General features: G+C 39.3%; 1 protein-coding gene across 1 annotated transcript in view; it reads right to left on the bottom strand.

Annotated features, from left to right (window-relative positions):
• Positions 1-13,925, bottom strand: part of RPAP2 (RNA polymerase II associated protein 2) — a 133,300-nt gene that overhangs the window by 108,353 nt on the left and 11,022 nt on the right. Inside the window, exons 4-7 of the mRNA XM_082266134.1 lie at positions 11,909-12,007; positions 10,958-11,023; positions 5,944-6,032; positions 2,491-2,526 (exon numbers count right to left, since the gene is read on the bottom strand). Of these exons, the coding sequence (XP_082122260.1) occupies positions 2,491-2,526; positions 5,944-6,032; positions 10,958-11,023; positions 11,909-12,007 (290 nt within the window). The remainder of the gene's footprint in view (positions 1-2,490; positions 2,527-5,943; positions 6,033-10,957; positions 11,024-11,908; positions 12,008-13,925) is intronic.

Raw genomic sequence — 13,925 nt, forward strand, 5'->3', positions numbered from 1 at the left:
GACCAATGCTGCATCTACCTAGGCAAGTATGAATAAAAAATGTAGAAAAATACCCATACACCTCTTTTAATGCTATCACAAGGGATGAATAATCATACGGGCAGTGACAGGTACTCTGTGCTGAGAGACCTGGGGTCCATTAGACCCCAAATCTCCCCTCTGCACTCAAAAGCATCTTCTCAAACCAACTTCACCCTACTTCTATCTCAACTTCTGACTTGCACTCATCAGTAGGAAGCAGCTGATCGGTCCCATATATATGGCACACAGAGAAATCTTGCTCTCCTTATGTGCATGCAGTAGAGACTAACTACAATGGTTTTTGGTGCCTTGCTATATTTGTTCCTGGTTATCCCCCTGTTTCCCCAGCTGTGGACAATTAGGAACTTTTATTGATATATGGTGGACTTGCCCAATAGTTCAGCAATTTTCATCAGCAGCCTTTTCAATTTTGACTACACTGATGGGACAGGCAAACCCTCTCAAGGCAGAATATGCTCTTCTTTGTATTAAGCTGATGATCTATGTCCTTGCTGCTCCTAAACAGATAATTGGCAGAGCGTGAAAAGACCCCTACTCTCTTCATAGCCAAAACTAAATGTCAGACCATGCAAACTACTGTATGTTACATCAGAAGGTGGAGGCTAGGGTAACTGCAACAATGTGAAAATACTCAGCTGTTTGATATCCTTGGGTTTCACATTTTTCTTCCAGCTAGAAAGGCTTGTAGGTTGGGCCGGACTGCCGCTCTCCTGTATTTCCTTCTTCTTCCCCCTCTTCTTTCCCTTTTCTTTTTTATCCCAACAGTCCTCTTCCCTCCCCTCTATTTCGTGTTCCCCAGTGTCAGACTGTTATATATATTGGGACTTTGTTTATTAAACCACCGCACATCTGTAATTTCCTTATACTTTGATTTTGCTCATTGAAGAGCAACCCGATGCTAGGTAGTAACATCATTGATACAATGTAGTCACTTTACTATTCTTGTATTTTGTACGAATATTTGCGCACTATATTCTTTACTAACCTATGACTTATTTTCAATCTGTGATCTATCCATGGAAGAAAAAAAAAATAATAAAAATGTATTAAACCATAAAATGTATGGTAGGGAGATGGTTAATGACAGCAACGTTTAGCAACAAAGTACCAGCTTTAAAGTTTTTGGTCCATACAGAATTATATAACTGCGCTGCACATTTTTTCAGGTTATATTCATATTTTAGTGGTGTTAGCTAGCTCCAAAATCGGGGAAGGAGGTATAATTTATTTTGCAGCACATGACTATTGAGGTTTATAGGCTTGAGGTGAATTCTTTAACTATAAAGAAAATAAAACAGAGTGTTATCACTCTACCTCTGTGTCTCATCAAGGCTTACAGGGATCACCAGGAGTAGGTCCAAGGCATCTGTTCACCCAAGTACAATATAATAATCCTAAAGAAAAAAACCCTGCACATGGCACAAGTCATCTGAAATTTGTTTTGGTATATCGTACAAACATCTTCAAAAACTACAGAATTAGGCAATCCTACTAATATGTTTCAGCAGTAAGAGTCCATTCACACTGCCGCGACTTGTGTGCCCTCAAGACGCCCCAAGTCGCTTGACATAGCAAAAGCAATGTTAATCAATGAGTGCCGTCTTAATTGGAACTACTGAAGGGTCCTGTACTACTTTGAGGCGACTTGTATCCGACTTGTCCCATAGACTTCAATGGGAGTCGCCTCCTTATCTTATTTGAAGCGACTTGTGATCCGACTTTCCATTAAAATGGTCCAGAACCAGAAAAAAAGATTTAGAATTTTTAGTAGCACAGGGATGGGGAAAATTATCTTTTTTTTCTGGTTCTGGACATGCTACAGGGATGAAACTTCACAGGTACACTTTTTAGACCCCCCAGACATTTAATCCAATTTAATCATTTTTTTTTTTTCAATAATTTTTTCAATAATTGGCTCTCTATCAAAAACGACAATTTTTAAGAACTTTTTTTTGTGTGATTGAGCATGACCCAGAACCATCATATTCTGATTGGCTAAATACAAAGTCGTACAAAGTAGTCTATCATACAAGTCGCGCTGAATTCGCGCAAAGTTGCGCTGAAAGTCGCGCTAACAAGTCGCCCCTTATGAGGCGACTTTCTGGTCGCGGCAGTGTGAATGGGGTCTAACAGTTATGGCTGAAACACTTAAGCAAAACTGCTCTGCTGACCTTATAAATATATTTCGCAAATGACTAATTCAGGGCTTTTGTTTGAATTACTTTATAAATATGCACTCCTGCAATGGATACTCCATCTATTGCCATCCATGCCTTTTGTGTTAATCTTTGTGATTCCTATTTCTTTACCTCTTCCTTGTTTTTTTTTTTTGACAGTATACATAAAGTATATTTTACATAAAGTTAGTGTAAAAAAAATGTTCAGTCTAACTAATAAACTATTAATAAAATAAGGCAAGATAAATGCAAGTTTTGTATGGGAACATACCTCTTCCCCTCCTTAAGCAGTTTAATGACTGGTGGACTGGAAAAGAAAGCAGACAATATGTTAGTAAATGTGGAGGTTTTACATTTTCCCAGGTTTAAACAAATAAACCCTGCATGGGTATACATTAATAATTGGGAGGTTAGAAGAATAGCCCAGCGTCAGTCTAGTAGAGGAGTCTAGTATCACCACTATTGACAATTATGACCCTTTAGCACCATCATGTGGTTGAATTGAGTACCTACAACCTGGTTAGATAAAACTAGCCTAAAAATGTTGAGATTTTTCATTTTGTAAAATAAATAGTTCTCACTTTGCCTTATAGATTTCAATTCTAGTATATAAGTAAATAAATCATTCCTTCAAAATCCTTGTCTCAGGTAGAATTTCTTAGAAGATTATAACACTCTAATCCAAGAGATGATCTATGTAAATATCAATGTGCCACAAGTAACTGCTATTGACTTACAGCTTTGACGAAGGGAGGTAATATGCTTATATTCATGCCAGTGGGTTTTAGCTAGTGAATACATTCCTTGATATCAGCACATATTTCATGTACATTTTTCATTTCTCAGGTAATCGAATAGCAAACGCCATGATGATGCACAGGTGAACAACAATATAAGACCAACTATGTTAACCTCAAAAAGTTATGTCTGCCCAAATTCAATATTTTAGTTTTTGATGTATTTCAATTGTCATCTCATCTCTCTTGGGAAGCCTAGTAATTAAAGCCCCTTTTGCAGGTATAGCTATGTAAAACATTAAAAATAAGTGCCTATAATGTTTAAATCCAGTAATGCGTGGTCTCATCCTGCTCCGCCGATCTAAGGGTTTACTGCTGCTCAGGGGCTCTGGGCTTTAGCAAAATGCCAGCCTACTGGGAGAAGAAACAGAAACAATGCTGGAGGCAATTTACAGCACACAATTTTGGCAGCATAATTTTTAATGTAGAATGTACAGTCAATCCGGAAAGTATTCACACCGCCTCACTTTTTCCACATTTTGCTTTGTTACAGCTTTATTCAAAAATGAATTCATTATTTTCCTCAAAATTCCACAAACAATACCCATAATGACAATGTGAAAGAAGTTTGTTTGAAATCTTTGCAAATTTATTAAAAATAAATGAAAAAAAATCACATGTACATAAGTATTCACAGCCTTTGTCCAATACTTTGTTGAAGCACCTTTGGCACCAAATACAGCCAAAAGTCTTTTTGAGTATGATGCTACAAGCTAGGCACACCTATTTTTGGGCAATTTCTTCCATTCTTCTTTGTAGGACCTCTTAAGTTCCATCAGCCATTTTCAGATCTCTCCAGAGATATTCAATTGGGTTCAAGTCTGTTCTCTGGCTGGGACATTCAAGGACATTCACAGAGCTGTCCTGTAGCCTTTGTCATCTTGGCTGTGTGCTTAGGTTCGTTGCCCTGTTGGAAGATGAACCTTCGCCCCAGTCTGAGGTCCAGAGGGCTCTGGAGCAGGTTTTTGTCAAGGATGTCTCTGTACATTGCTGCATTCATCTTTCCCTCAATCCTGACTAGTCTCCCAGTTCCTGCCACTGAAAAACATCCCCACAGCATGATGCTGCCACTGCCATGCTTCACTGCAGGGATGGTATTGCCCAGGTGATGAGCGGTGCCTGATTTCCTCTAAACATGACACTTGATTTTCAGGCCAAAAAGTTCAATCTTTATTTCATCAGACCAGAGAATTTTGTTTCTCATGGTCTAAGAGTCCTTCAAGTGCCTTTTGGCAAACTCCAGGCAGGCTGTCATTTTACTGAGGAATGGCTGCCTTCTGGCCACTCTACCATACAGGCCTAATTGGTGGAGTACTGCAGAGATGGTTGTTCTTCTGGAAGGTTCTCCTCTCTCCACAGAGAAATGCTGGAGCTCTGTCAGAGTGATCATTGGGTTCTTGGACATCTCCCTGACTAAGGTTCTTCTATCCCAAACCCTTAGTTTGGCAGGGCGGCCCACTATAGCAAGAGTCCTGGAGGTGTCAAAATTCTCCCATTTACAGGTGATGGAGGCCACTATGCTCATTGGGACCGTCAATGCTGCAGACATTTTTCTGTACCCTTCCCCAGATCTGTGCCTCCATACAATCCTGTCTCGGAGGAAGACAATTCCTTGGACTTCATGGCTTGGTTTTAGCTCTGAAAAGCCCTGTTAACTGTGGGACATTATAAAGACGGGTGTGTGCCTTTCCAAATCATGTCCAATCAACTGAGATTACCACAGGGGGGGACTCCAATCAAGTTGTAGAAACACCTCAAAAATGATTAGTGGAATCAGGATGCACCTGATCTCAATTTTGAGTGTCATGGCAAATGCTGTGAATACTTCTGTACATGTAATTATTTCGTTTTTTTTTCTTAAATAAAATTGCAAAGATTTCAAACAAACTTCTTTCATGTTGTCATTATGGGGTATTGTTTGTAGAATGTTGAGAAAAATAATGAATGTAATCCGTTTTGGAATAAGGCTAAATAACAAGGCATAACAAAATGTGGAAAAAGTGAAACGCTGTGAATATTTTCTGGATTCACTGTATGTTCTTTGCTAAAGAACATTATTTTTTTATCAAAATGTTATAGGTAACAAAATGTATAACAAATGTATTCCATTTACTTACTCAGCATTAGTGGGAGGTGATGAAGGAGGTGTTTTCTTAAAGTGCTGTAATCATTCCCTTACAGAAGTTCTCTGTAGAAACGAATTTTAGGGCTCGTTCACACTAGCTATTTGGGAGTGGGGGTTGTAAAACCCTGTGCTTTTACCATTCCCAAACTTCTACCCCCTTTAGCTGCAGAGGCAATGGGGATTCTAATCCTCTCTCTGCCCTGCTCTTTTATCAGCCGCCTGTTCCGTTTTACTGAATACAGCTGTCTATCAAATGAGAAGAGAGAACATAGGAGCTTAGTGAATGTGGTGAAGATTTGCTGACTTTTATCACCCATACACGTGCAAGCAAATATTCCGTTTTTTTTAAAATTTTCCTAGCAGGTTACTGGGTATTCTTTGCAAAGTGAAATTTCACCACATTTACTAAGATTATTTACATTGGATATGCTGCTGCCTTCTGTCGCCTGGGTATGAAAAAATAGCCACCAGTACCAAAACATTTCTTAGACTAGGTTCACATTTCTGCACTGCATGAATGTGTGCAAAATCACATGCGTTGCCCCAATGCACAAAAACGTGAATCCTTTTTGCATGCGTGCGGCAGAGCTATTAATTGTTAATGGCACCCCAACACATCCTGCAAATATGGGTGCAAAAAAGAAGTTGCTTGCACTTCTTTGGTGTGAAGCTTGCACATAGGGCAGCCAACTGAAAATAATTGGCTGCCCGAAACGCAACACACAAAACACATGGGAACCGTTGCAACTGCATTGATGTGAACAGAGCCTTAAGGATCCTGCACAAAACACCACACAATTACCTCTCTCCTTCTCGTGACCACACTGGAGTTTCGGGAACTTGAGTTTCATAGTATTTAGATGCTCGGTAGCAAAAATCACTGCAGAAACACTGAAACCATATTGTTATTATACAATCCATACCAAACTCTTAACCTAACATACATTTTCAGAAGACATTCTTAATGACTAAAAATAATTTTCTGATAGAAAACATTCTGCCTGATTACTTAATAGATTTAATCTCTAATATTCACATACTTAACTTACTTTGGGTATGGGGACACTATTTTGTGTTTAAAAGGAATGATTGGCAAGTCAAATGGGGGATGCTATTTTAACACATTATTTTCAAAGCAAGTTAAGGATAAAAATGTATATACCTGTTACATAAAATAACATATTAGATAACGGGAAAACTTAACAAAAGTAGATCCCTTTAGAAGAGTGCCTTTTAAATTTGAGTGTATAAAAACAAAAAAAAAAAAATGAATTGTTATGTATAGCCAGCTCAAGTGTGACAGCCGTAGACTGACCTGTACATGTACATAATATTGTCACAGAATTTGTGATTGAAGAAGCAGAGGGCAGGAAGATATCTCAAAAACACAAGAACAATTTCCCAAATTTGGACAAAACTGACTTTTATAGAACATTTGTTTGGCTCCATTACATGAAAGGAAGGGTAATAATAGAACTTAGATTACAAAATCTTGTTTTACTCAAATTAGTTGTTGCAAAAATAACTGCACTCCACAACAAAAACTACTACATCTAATATTTTGTATGACCTCCATGATTTGTAAGGACAGCACCAAGTCCTCTAGGCATAGAATGAACAAGTTGGCGACATATTGCAACATCTACCTTTTTCCATTCTTCAGGAACAACCTCTTTTGGAGCTTGGATGCTGGATAGAGACTGATGCTCAACTTGTCTCTTCAGAATTCTCCATAGGTGTTCCATTGGGTTCAGATCAGGAGACACACTTGGCCACTGAATCACTTTCACCCTTTTCCTCTTCAGAAATGCAACAGTGGCCTTAGATGTTTGTTTTGGATCATTGTCATGTTGGAAAAGTGTACTATGACCAAGAGTGATGGCAGCACCTTCTCTTTAAATATAGAGCAGTACATCTGTGAATTCATGATACTATCAATGAAATGCAGATCCTGACACCAGCAGCCCTCGTGCAGCTCCACAGAAGGCACCATGCATTTTTCTTTGCACTCCTCACCCTTGCGACGCCATACAGTTTTGAAGCCATCCGTTCACAAAATCATTGGTCTCCTCACTCCAAAGTCCCAGTAGTCGTCGTCTTCTTTTTCACCATGGGCCCAGGCGAATTCTATGTGGGCTTTTTTGTGCATGGGCTTTAGGAGAGGCTTCCTTCATGTACGACATCAATGCATGCCATTGCTCTGCAGTGTACGCTGTCACGGGAAATGATCACCCCAGTTTGGCTTTCTACTTCTTTAGCTAATTGCAGTGAACTTGCATGGCAATTTTCTTCAACCCTTCTGATCAGAAAACCCTCCTGTCAAGGTGTTAACTTCTGTGGACGGCCTGGACATCTCTGTGAGATGGCTGCAGTTCCATCTTTGTTCAATTTTGGTATCACTTTTGCTACAGTATTGGGACTGATAAGTAAAGCCTTGCTGATCTTCTTGTAGCCTTCATCTTTTTTGTGTAAAAAAATTATTTCTAAGGCCTTGTGACATTTCTCTTCCAGATGCTGCCATAGCTGACAGCCTGAAATGGGAAAGGGGTTTCTTTGTGAAGTAACGCCCTTTTATAATCCATTGTCTGCCGGACACCTGTTTAATGAATGATTAGACTCACCTGTAGCTGAATTCTTGTTAATTAGGATTTCGTTGTCTAAAATTTAGCTTTGCTCCCAAGGCCCCTTTCACACAGGCGGACCGTTCAGATCCACCTGTCAGTTTTTTTGGCGGATCTAAATGGTCACCCCATGCATCTCTATGGGGCACCGGATGTCGGCGGAGACATGTCCGCTGACATCCGATCCGATCTGTCAAATCTGGACGGATGGAAACCCTATTTTACATCTGTCCAGCGGATCAGATCGGATGAGAACGGACAGACAGTAAGTTCCCATCCGATTCCCCCATAGAGATGCATGGGGACCTGACAGCTGTGTCTCCGCACACAGCACGGAGAACAGCTGTCATCCTCCTGCTCAGCGGGGGATCGGCGGATCGATCCCCCGCTGAGAAAAACGGAGTCTGTCCGACGGACTCCATGTGTGAAAGAGCCCTTAGACTTTCATTGGAGTGTATTCATTTTTGCAATATGGTCTTAAATAAATGTTAGAAAAAATACTTTTGTGTGTGCAAATTAGCAAATCTTGGTTGTGATCAATAGACTGCATTTGTGGGAGTATTTTGTAGTATAGTGTCCCATAGAAATTGATGATTCTGAAAGGAAATTAAAGGTTTTCTGACAAATCTGTTGGGGTGTACTAATTTATGCTGAGCACTGTAGAACTTGGGTGTGGAGAGTTAAAGTGGTTGTAAAGTCAAATCTATTAATTACTTTGATCCTCTCTGCTTTAGTTCCATGTTTAGTGCAGTGTGTTTGTTTTCTTAAAATTATAATGCCACATGCCTTCTTTGCACAGTGCACAATTTAAGACACTCCAGTGGGAGGGGCTGAGATTCCCTTCTGCTGTATGCAAGATGGCAATGGAAGGTCACGTGACTGCACAGCAGCACTGTGCAACAAAGGCATGTAGAATAAGTTAAGAAAACACACACACTAAGGTTGCGCGGATGCTGTATATTTTAATGAGTACTCCTACTCATGAAAATCTCCGATACCTAAATCCGATTTTTGGTACTTACGGTCAAGTACTCGCTGATACCGAGTACCAATACCTTTGTGGTGCGACTGAGCCCTTACAAAATGAATAGGCTCAAATCACATGCAATTTGAACAGTAATGCTGTACGATTTTTGTCCGAATCACACCCAGTTTCCCGCGCAGCTCCTGTGTGAACCCAGACTTGTGAGCGATTTCAGCCTGGGTTCACATAGAAGTGGTGGAGAAACTACATGCCATTCGGACAGGAATCGCACCGCATTGCTGTTCAAATTACATGCAATTCTTTGCAGTGCGATTTGAGCCCATTCATTTTGTATTGGCTCAAATCACGCCGTAAAAGGTATAGGTACTCTGTATCGGCAAGTACTTGACCGAAAGTATCAGTACTCGTACTCGCCGGTTAAAAACCATTATTGGTGCATCCCTAACACACACACTGTACTAAACATGGACTTAAAACAGAGAGGATCAAAGTAAATAACAGATGTTTCGTTACAAGCACAGGAGCTGCTGTAGAGAATAGTATTAAATAAGACAGGAGGAAATTGGCTTCACAGTTCACACACAGACTATGGAAATGACAGGAAGAGAAGGGGGAGATGCAGAGACTCTGAGGAGGAAGCTGGATGATGGAGGCACATAATCTGAGCACGCTTAGCAGCCATGATAAATGTGGTCAGTTTAAACAGGGAAAGACAGCAACAGGTAGGATCAACCAGGTATTGTACAACATAGAAATAGACCATTGACATGGCAAAAGCACTATCCCATCTCTCGTGCCTTAAAAAGACAGGAGCTTTTTTTTTTTTTTTTTTTAGGATTACAACCACTTTAAATATAAGGGACAGCCTGCCTTAGGGTTACATAAGGGTTGGACTCAAGAGGGGCTTTATCAAAAACTGGAGTAGACAAAATCTGGAGCAGCTGTGCATGGCAACCAATAATTTTCAGAAAAACCGAAAGTTGAAAAGGATTACAAGAGGTGCATGGAAGCCAGCCAGCCCCCAGTCAGACTGGAGGCTGGCTGGCTTCCATGCATCTCTTTTAATCCTTTTCAACTTTCCTTTTTTTCTGATACAGGGATGGAGATGCTGGGCATTACCTGCTGGTGTCTCACTTAAAGTCCCACATAGCCTACATTATTTAACCAATCAGTTTCTTTTTTTCAATTGTTTTTTATTGAAGCTTAGAGCAGAAAAAAATTATTGCATCAATTGTTTTGTACTATACATTGGGTTACTTAAACAATCAGCAAGCTATATCACAATGATATTTCAATGAGAATGCACGCACATCATACTTCTTCACTGTGGATGTCATGTACAACTTGTAACGTCTAAACTGCAAATAAGCATTTTCAATTTAGAACTGTAAACTAATAAATTAAAAACACAAAGTAAAAATGAATAAAATAACATGACATATGTGTACCAGGGTATGTAGTTCTACGAAACAGTCATCAATACGAGAGGATAGTGAATCAAACAATACAGTTTAATCATCTGTTGGATAGTGTAAGACCCAGGGCTTCCATTGTGGCACAAAAGGGCCTATGCTGTTATATTGTAATGCAAAGTATTTCTAATACTGGCATTGGGATGTAACTCTGTGAATTACTTCAGAAATATTAGGTGTCACAGCAGATTTCAATTTTGCTGTGATAGTAAGATGCACATCTTACTATCAGTTTCAAACTTCAGCCAGTTCAGTTAAGGTTTGAAAATGAAAGTTATAAGCAGATTGGTTGCCATGCAGAGCTGCTGCAGATTCTGTTTGCTCCAGTTTTGAAAAATTCCCCCAGAAAGAAGAAGAACCAGCACTTGTAGGCAATCAGGCTCTGCAGCAGTGCATATGAGCTGACGGTGAACAGCCGACAGTGCTGTACTGGGGAGAGAGCAGTGCAAGCAGAAGAGTGACCTCATCAGTGTGCCGATTCTCCTTCATTGTCCAATCATTAAAACTCGGGTGTGTTCAAGTTCTGCTGTAGCTGCCATGATGGACTCAGTTCTGGCTATTCTGCCTGGCCCTAGTGTCTGCATAAGAAAGCTGGTTGGACGGGATAACAAATCCTTTGTCTGTCAAAACAGTATCTATATTTGTATTTTAACTGTGTATTTAGCAATCTGTCTGGAGCTTAGATTTAATGCTTAATAGAAAAACACTTTGAGCATTAATCTAACATGCGGGCATTACCTTTCTTTCTGTGATATCATACACCTTGTTTGTTCTTGTAGAAATTTTATACTTCTGTTTGGGCACCTATTGGAAACAAAACATTCAAGGTTAAAATTTTTAATGCACTTAAAGTGACATTAAACTAACATTTTTACATCAATCATTCTAAAATATTTAATATACTAAGTTTTTTTTTTTTTTTTAAGTCCCTTTTGTTGTTTGCAGTGCATGCTCCCAACCCTCCACTGATGCACATTGCTACTAGCATAGAGTGAGTAGTGCCCATTCTTTCTGGTCACATGCTCAGCTCCATGTATTACAATTTGCACAGCCTTGAATGCATCTGCACATAGATGTGTAGTCTATCTGTCACAGCAAAGTCTGGCTACATTCACATACACAAGAAGGGGGGCACAGAGAACAAATGTAACCACCCTAGAACAGGAAGCCTGAGCATTCTACTTTAAACATATTGCTTTTATTTTATAAAAAAATATAAGTTTAGTGTCACTTTAACAAAGTCAGTCGCTATGAAACTCATCAACCTGCAAACATTAGTGCCTATCTGGCTCCCTGCAAAGTGTGGTCACATATCTTATCCTAATGAAAGCCTGCCATTAGAGGATTATGGAAACCACCAATGCAAACCTCTACTAGGTGAAATGCTAGTTGTCTGGCTTTCATTTTAGTGCTTTGGCTTACTGTGTTACTAACCCCAAGCTAGTAAAGAAATGAGGAATTCTGACTTCTGTTCTGTTTTCCCTTGAACGTCTCTTGCAGGTTATTGATTCCCTTATTCTGAAGCCAGGCAGCTAACAATTTCAGGTCAGCAGTGGCAGTCCCCATGTTTCTCTCATTATAGGCATTATCTGTTCTGGCTTTGTTTGACTTACAGAATCTAAAATTACCATTATATAAAATTATAAAAAAAAAAAAAAGCTTTGATATACAGTAAAAAAGGATTCTTACATTTTCAAGCCTCTTATCACATATAGGGTATCCGCACTGCTTGATAATTGATCTTTCTTCAACTGCATCCTTATAGTGAGATGGAGAAATATAGTGAGCCTGCAAAGTAAAAGACAGAACTAGCCGAGTGTCTAAATATGCATAAAACCTACAAATATATATCTTTATTTCCTATTATATGAACTCTTTTTTTCATTAAAACTACAAAGCACAACAGCTTTTCACAAGTTAAACATTTCCCAAGACTGAGGCACACAGCACACAACGGTAATTACCATCGTAATTGATGTGATTTAAAAAGGAAAAAAATATGTGCAGATAACTAAGCCCATAGGAAATTCCTAGCTAGATCTCTACAGGATATATTTTCTTGGTTTCCACTTTCACGGTCATGATTTAGAAAATACACAGGTACGTTAACATGGCTTTCAATCTATGGAGGCTATTTATGAACTTACAAGCCATGCATGAACAGGTGGTTACCAGATTTGTAGTGTCCTTGGACGCAGCCAAGGCATTCAACTCTGTTGAATGGAACTATATATGGGAATGCCTCTGCCGTTTTGGCTTTGGCCCTAACTACATCAAATGGCTCCAGCTTCTATATCAAGCTCCGGTAGCCAGAATCTTGGCCAATGGTAGGGTCTCTGATTCATTCCCCTTATCTAGAGGTACTTGTCAGGGATGCCCTCTATCCCCTTTGTTATATGCTCTTGCCCGTAGAACCACTGGTCATAGCACTTAGGACTCATCCGGTATTAGAGGCTTATGCTACAATCATCTGGTTAAAACAATGTCTTTATGTAGACTATATGCTTTTGTATTTAGAAGATGCATGTCCCTTTTTACAGGCTTCGCTGGGTGTAATAGAACAGTTCAGGTGTTATTCAGGCTCAAAAATCAAATTGGGACAAATCCCAGATTCTTCCCCTTGACTTGGGAGTCCCTACATTGACACAAGCTGATCTTGCCCTTGTCCAGGTTAGTTCTATAAAATACCTTGAGATTGTGGTTACTCGCTTCCTAGAGGATTATGTTAAACCTAATATGGGTTTCTAAAATATAAAACTCAAGCATAGACTAGGTTTCCCCTGGGGATTATGGGCCGCATTAATTGAATTAAAATAGTACTGCTTTCCGAACTCCTTTATGTTCTATGGCATGCCCCAGTGTACCTACCATTGCGCATATTTAGATCACTGGAATCCATACTGAACACTTTCGTATGGGGCTACTCTGGTCATAAATTGTCATGGCGAGCACTAAAAAAAATCCCACCAATTTAGGGGGTACTGCCCTTCTGGATTTTAATCTTTAATATTTGGCAATTATCCCATTTTTTAAGATAAGATATACTTTGTCATTGTATACATACAACAAACTTTTTAGGATAATCTTTACAACAGCAATAAAACACTTCTCAACAAAACCACACATGCATACTCCTAACACATGCCCACATATATGTTTAGATAAAACAAAATATAAAAAGATTTATAAAAAATTTAAATTCCACATACAATTCCTAAAACACACTGTAACCTGGGGGGGTTGGATCACTACTAATAGCTTTTTCCACTTTTTTAATCGATTGGCATTTGCTGTGTCCAAATTCGGTAGCTCTGTTCCTATGATCCTCTGTGCTGTTTTCACCACACAAGACAGGCACTTCTTATCCTCTGCCCTGCAGTTGGCATACCACACTACAGCACAGAGGAGAAGAATATTTTCAATAGAACAATTATAGTAATTGACCAGAAGCCTTAAGAGCAATCCAGCCTGCTTCAGTTTCCAAAGGAAAAACTCTCTGCGCTTTTTCACTAGAAAAAACATATTTTGAGACCATGACAACTCCCTTGTAATATGCACTCCCAAAAATGTAATAGTGTCCACCCTTTTCACCAATTCACCACCTATATACACCGGGCAATGATTGGTCTTTTTTGATCTTCTATAATCCACTATTATTTCTTTAGTTTTTGTTTTATTGAGTATTAAATCATTTTCTCCACACTAC

Source organism: Pelophylax lessonae (assembly GCF_965119305.1).
Source record: "Pelophylax lessonae genome assembly, chromosome: 8".
In the NCBI taxonomy this organism is placed as follows: domain Eukaryota; kingdom Metazoa; phylum Chordata; class Amphibia; order Anura; family Ranidae; genus Pelophylax; species Pelophylax lessonae.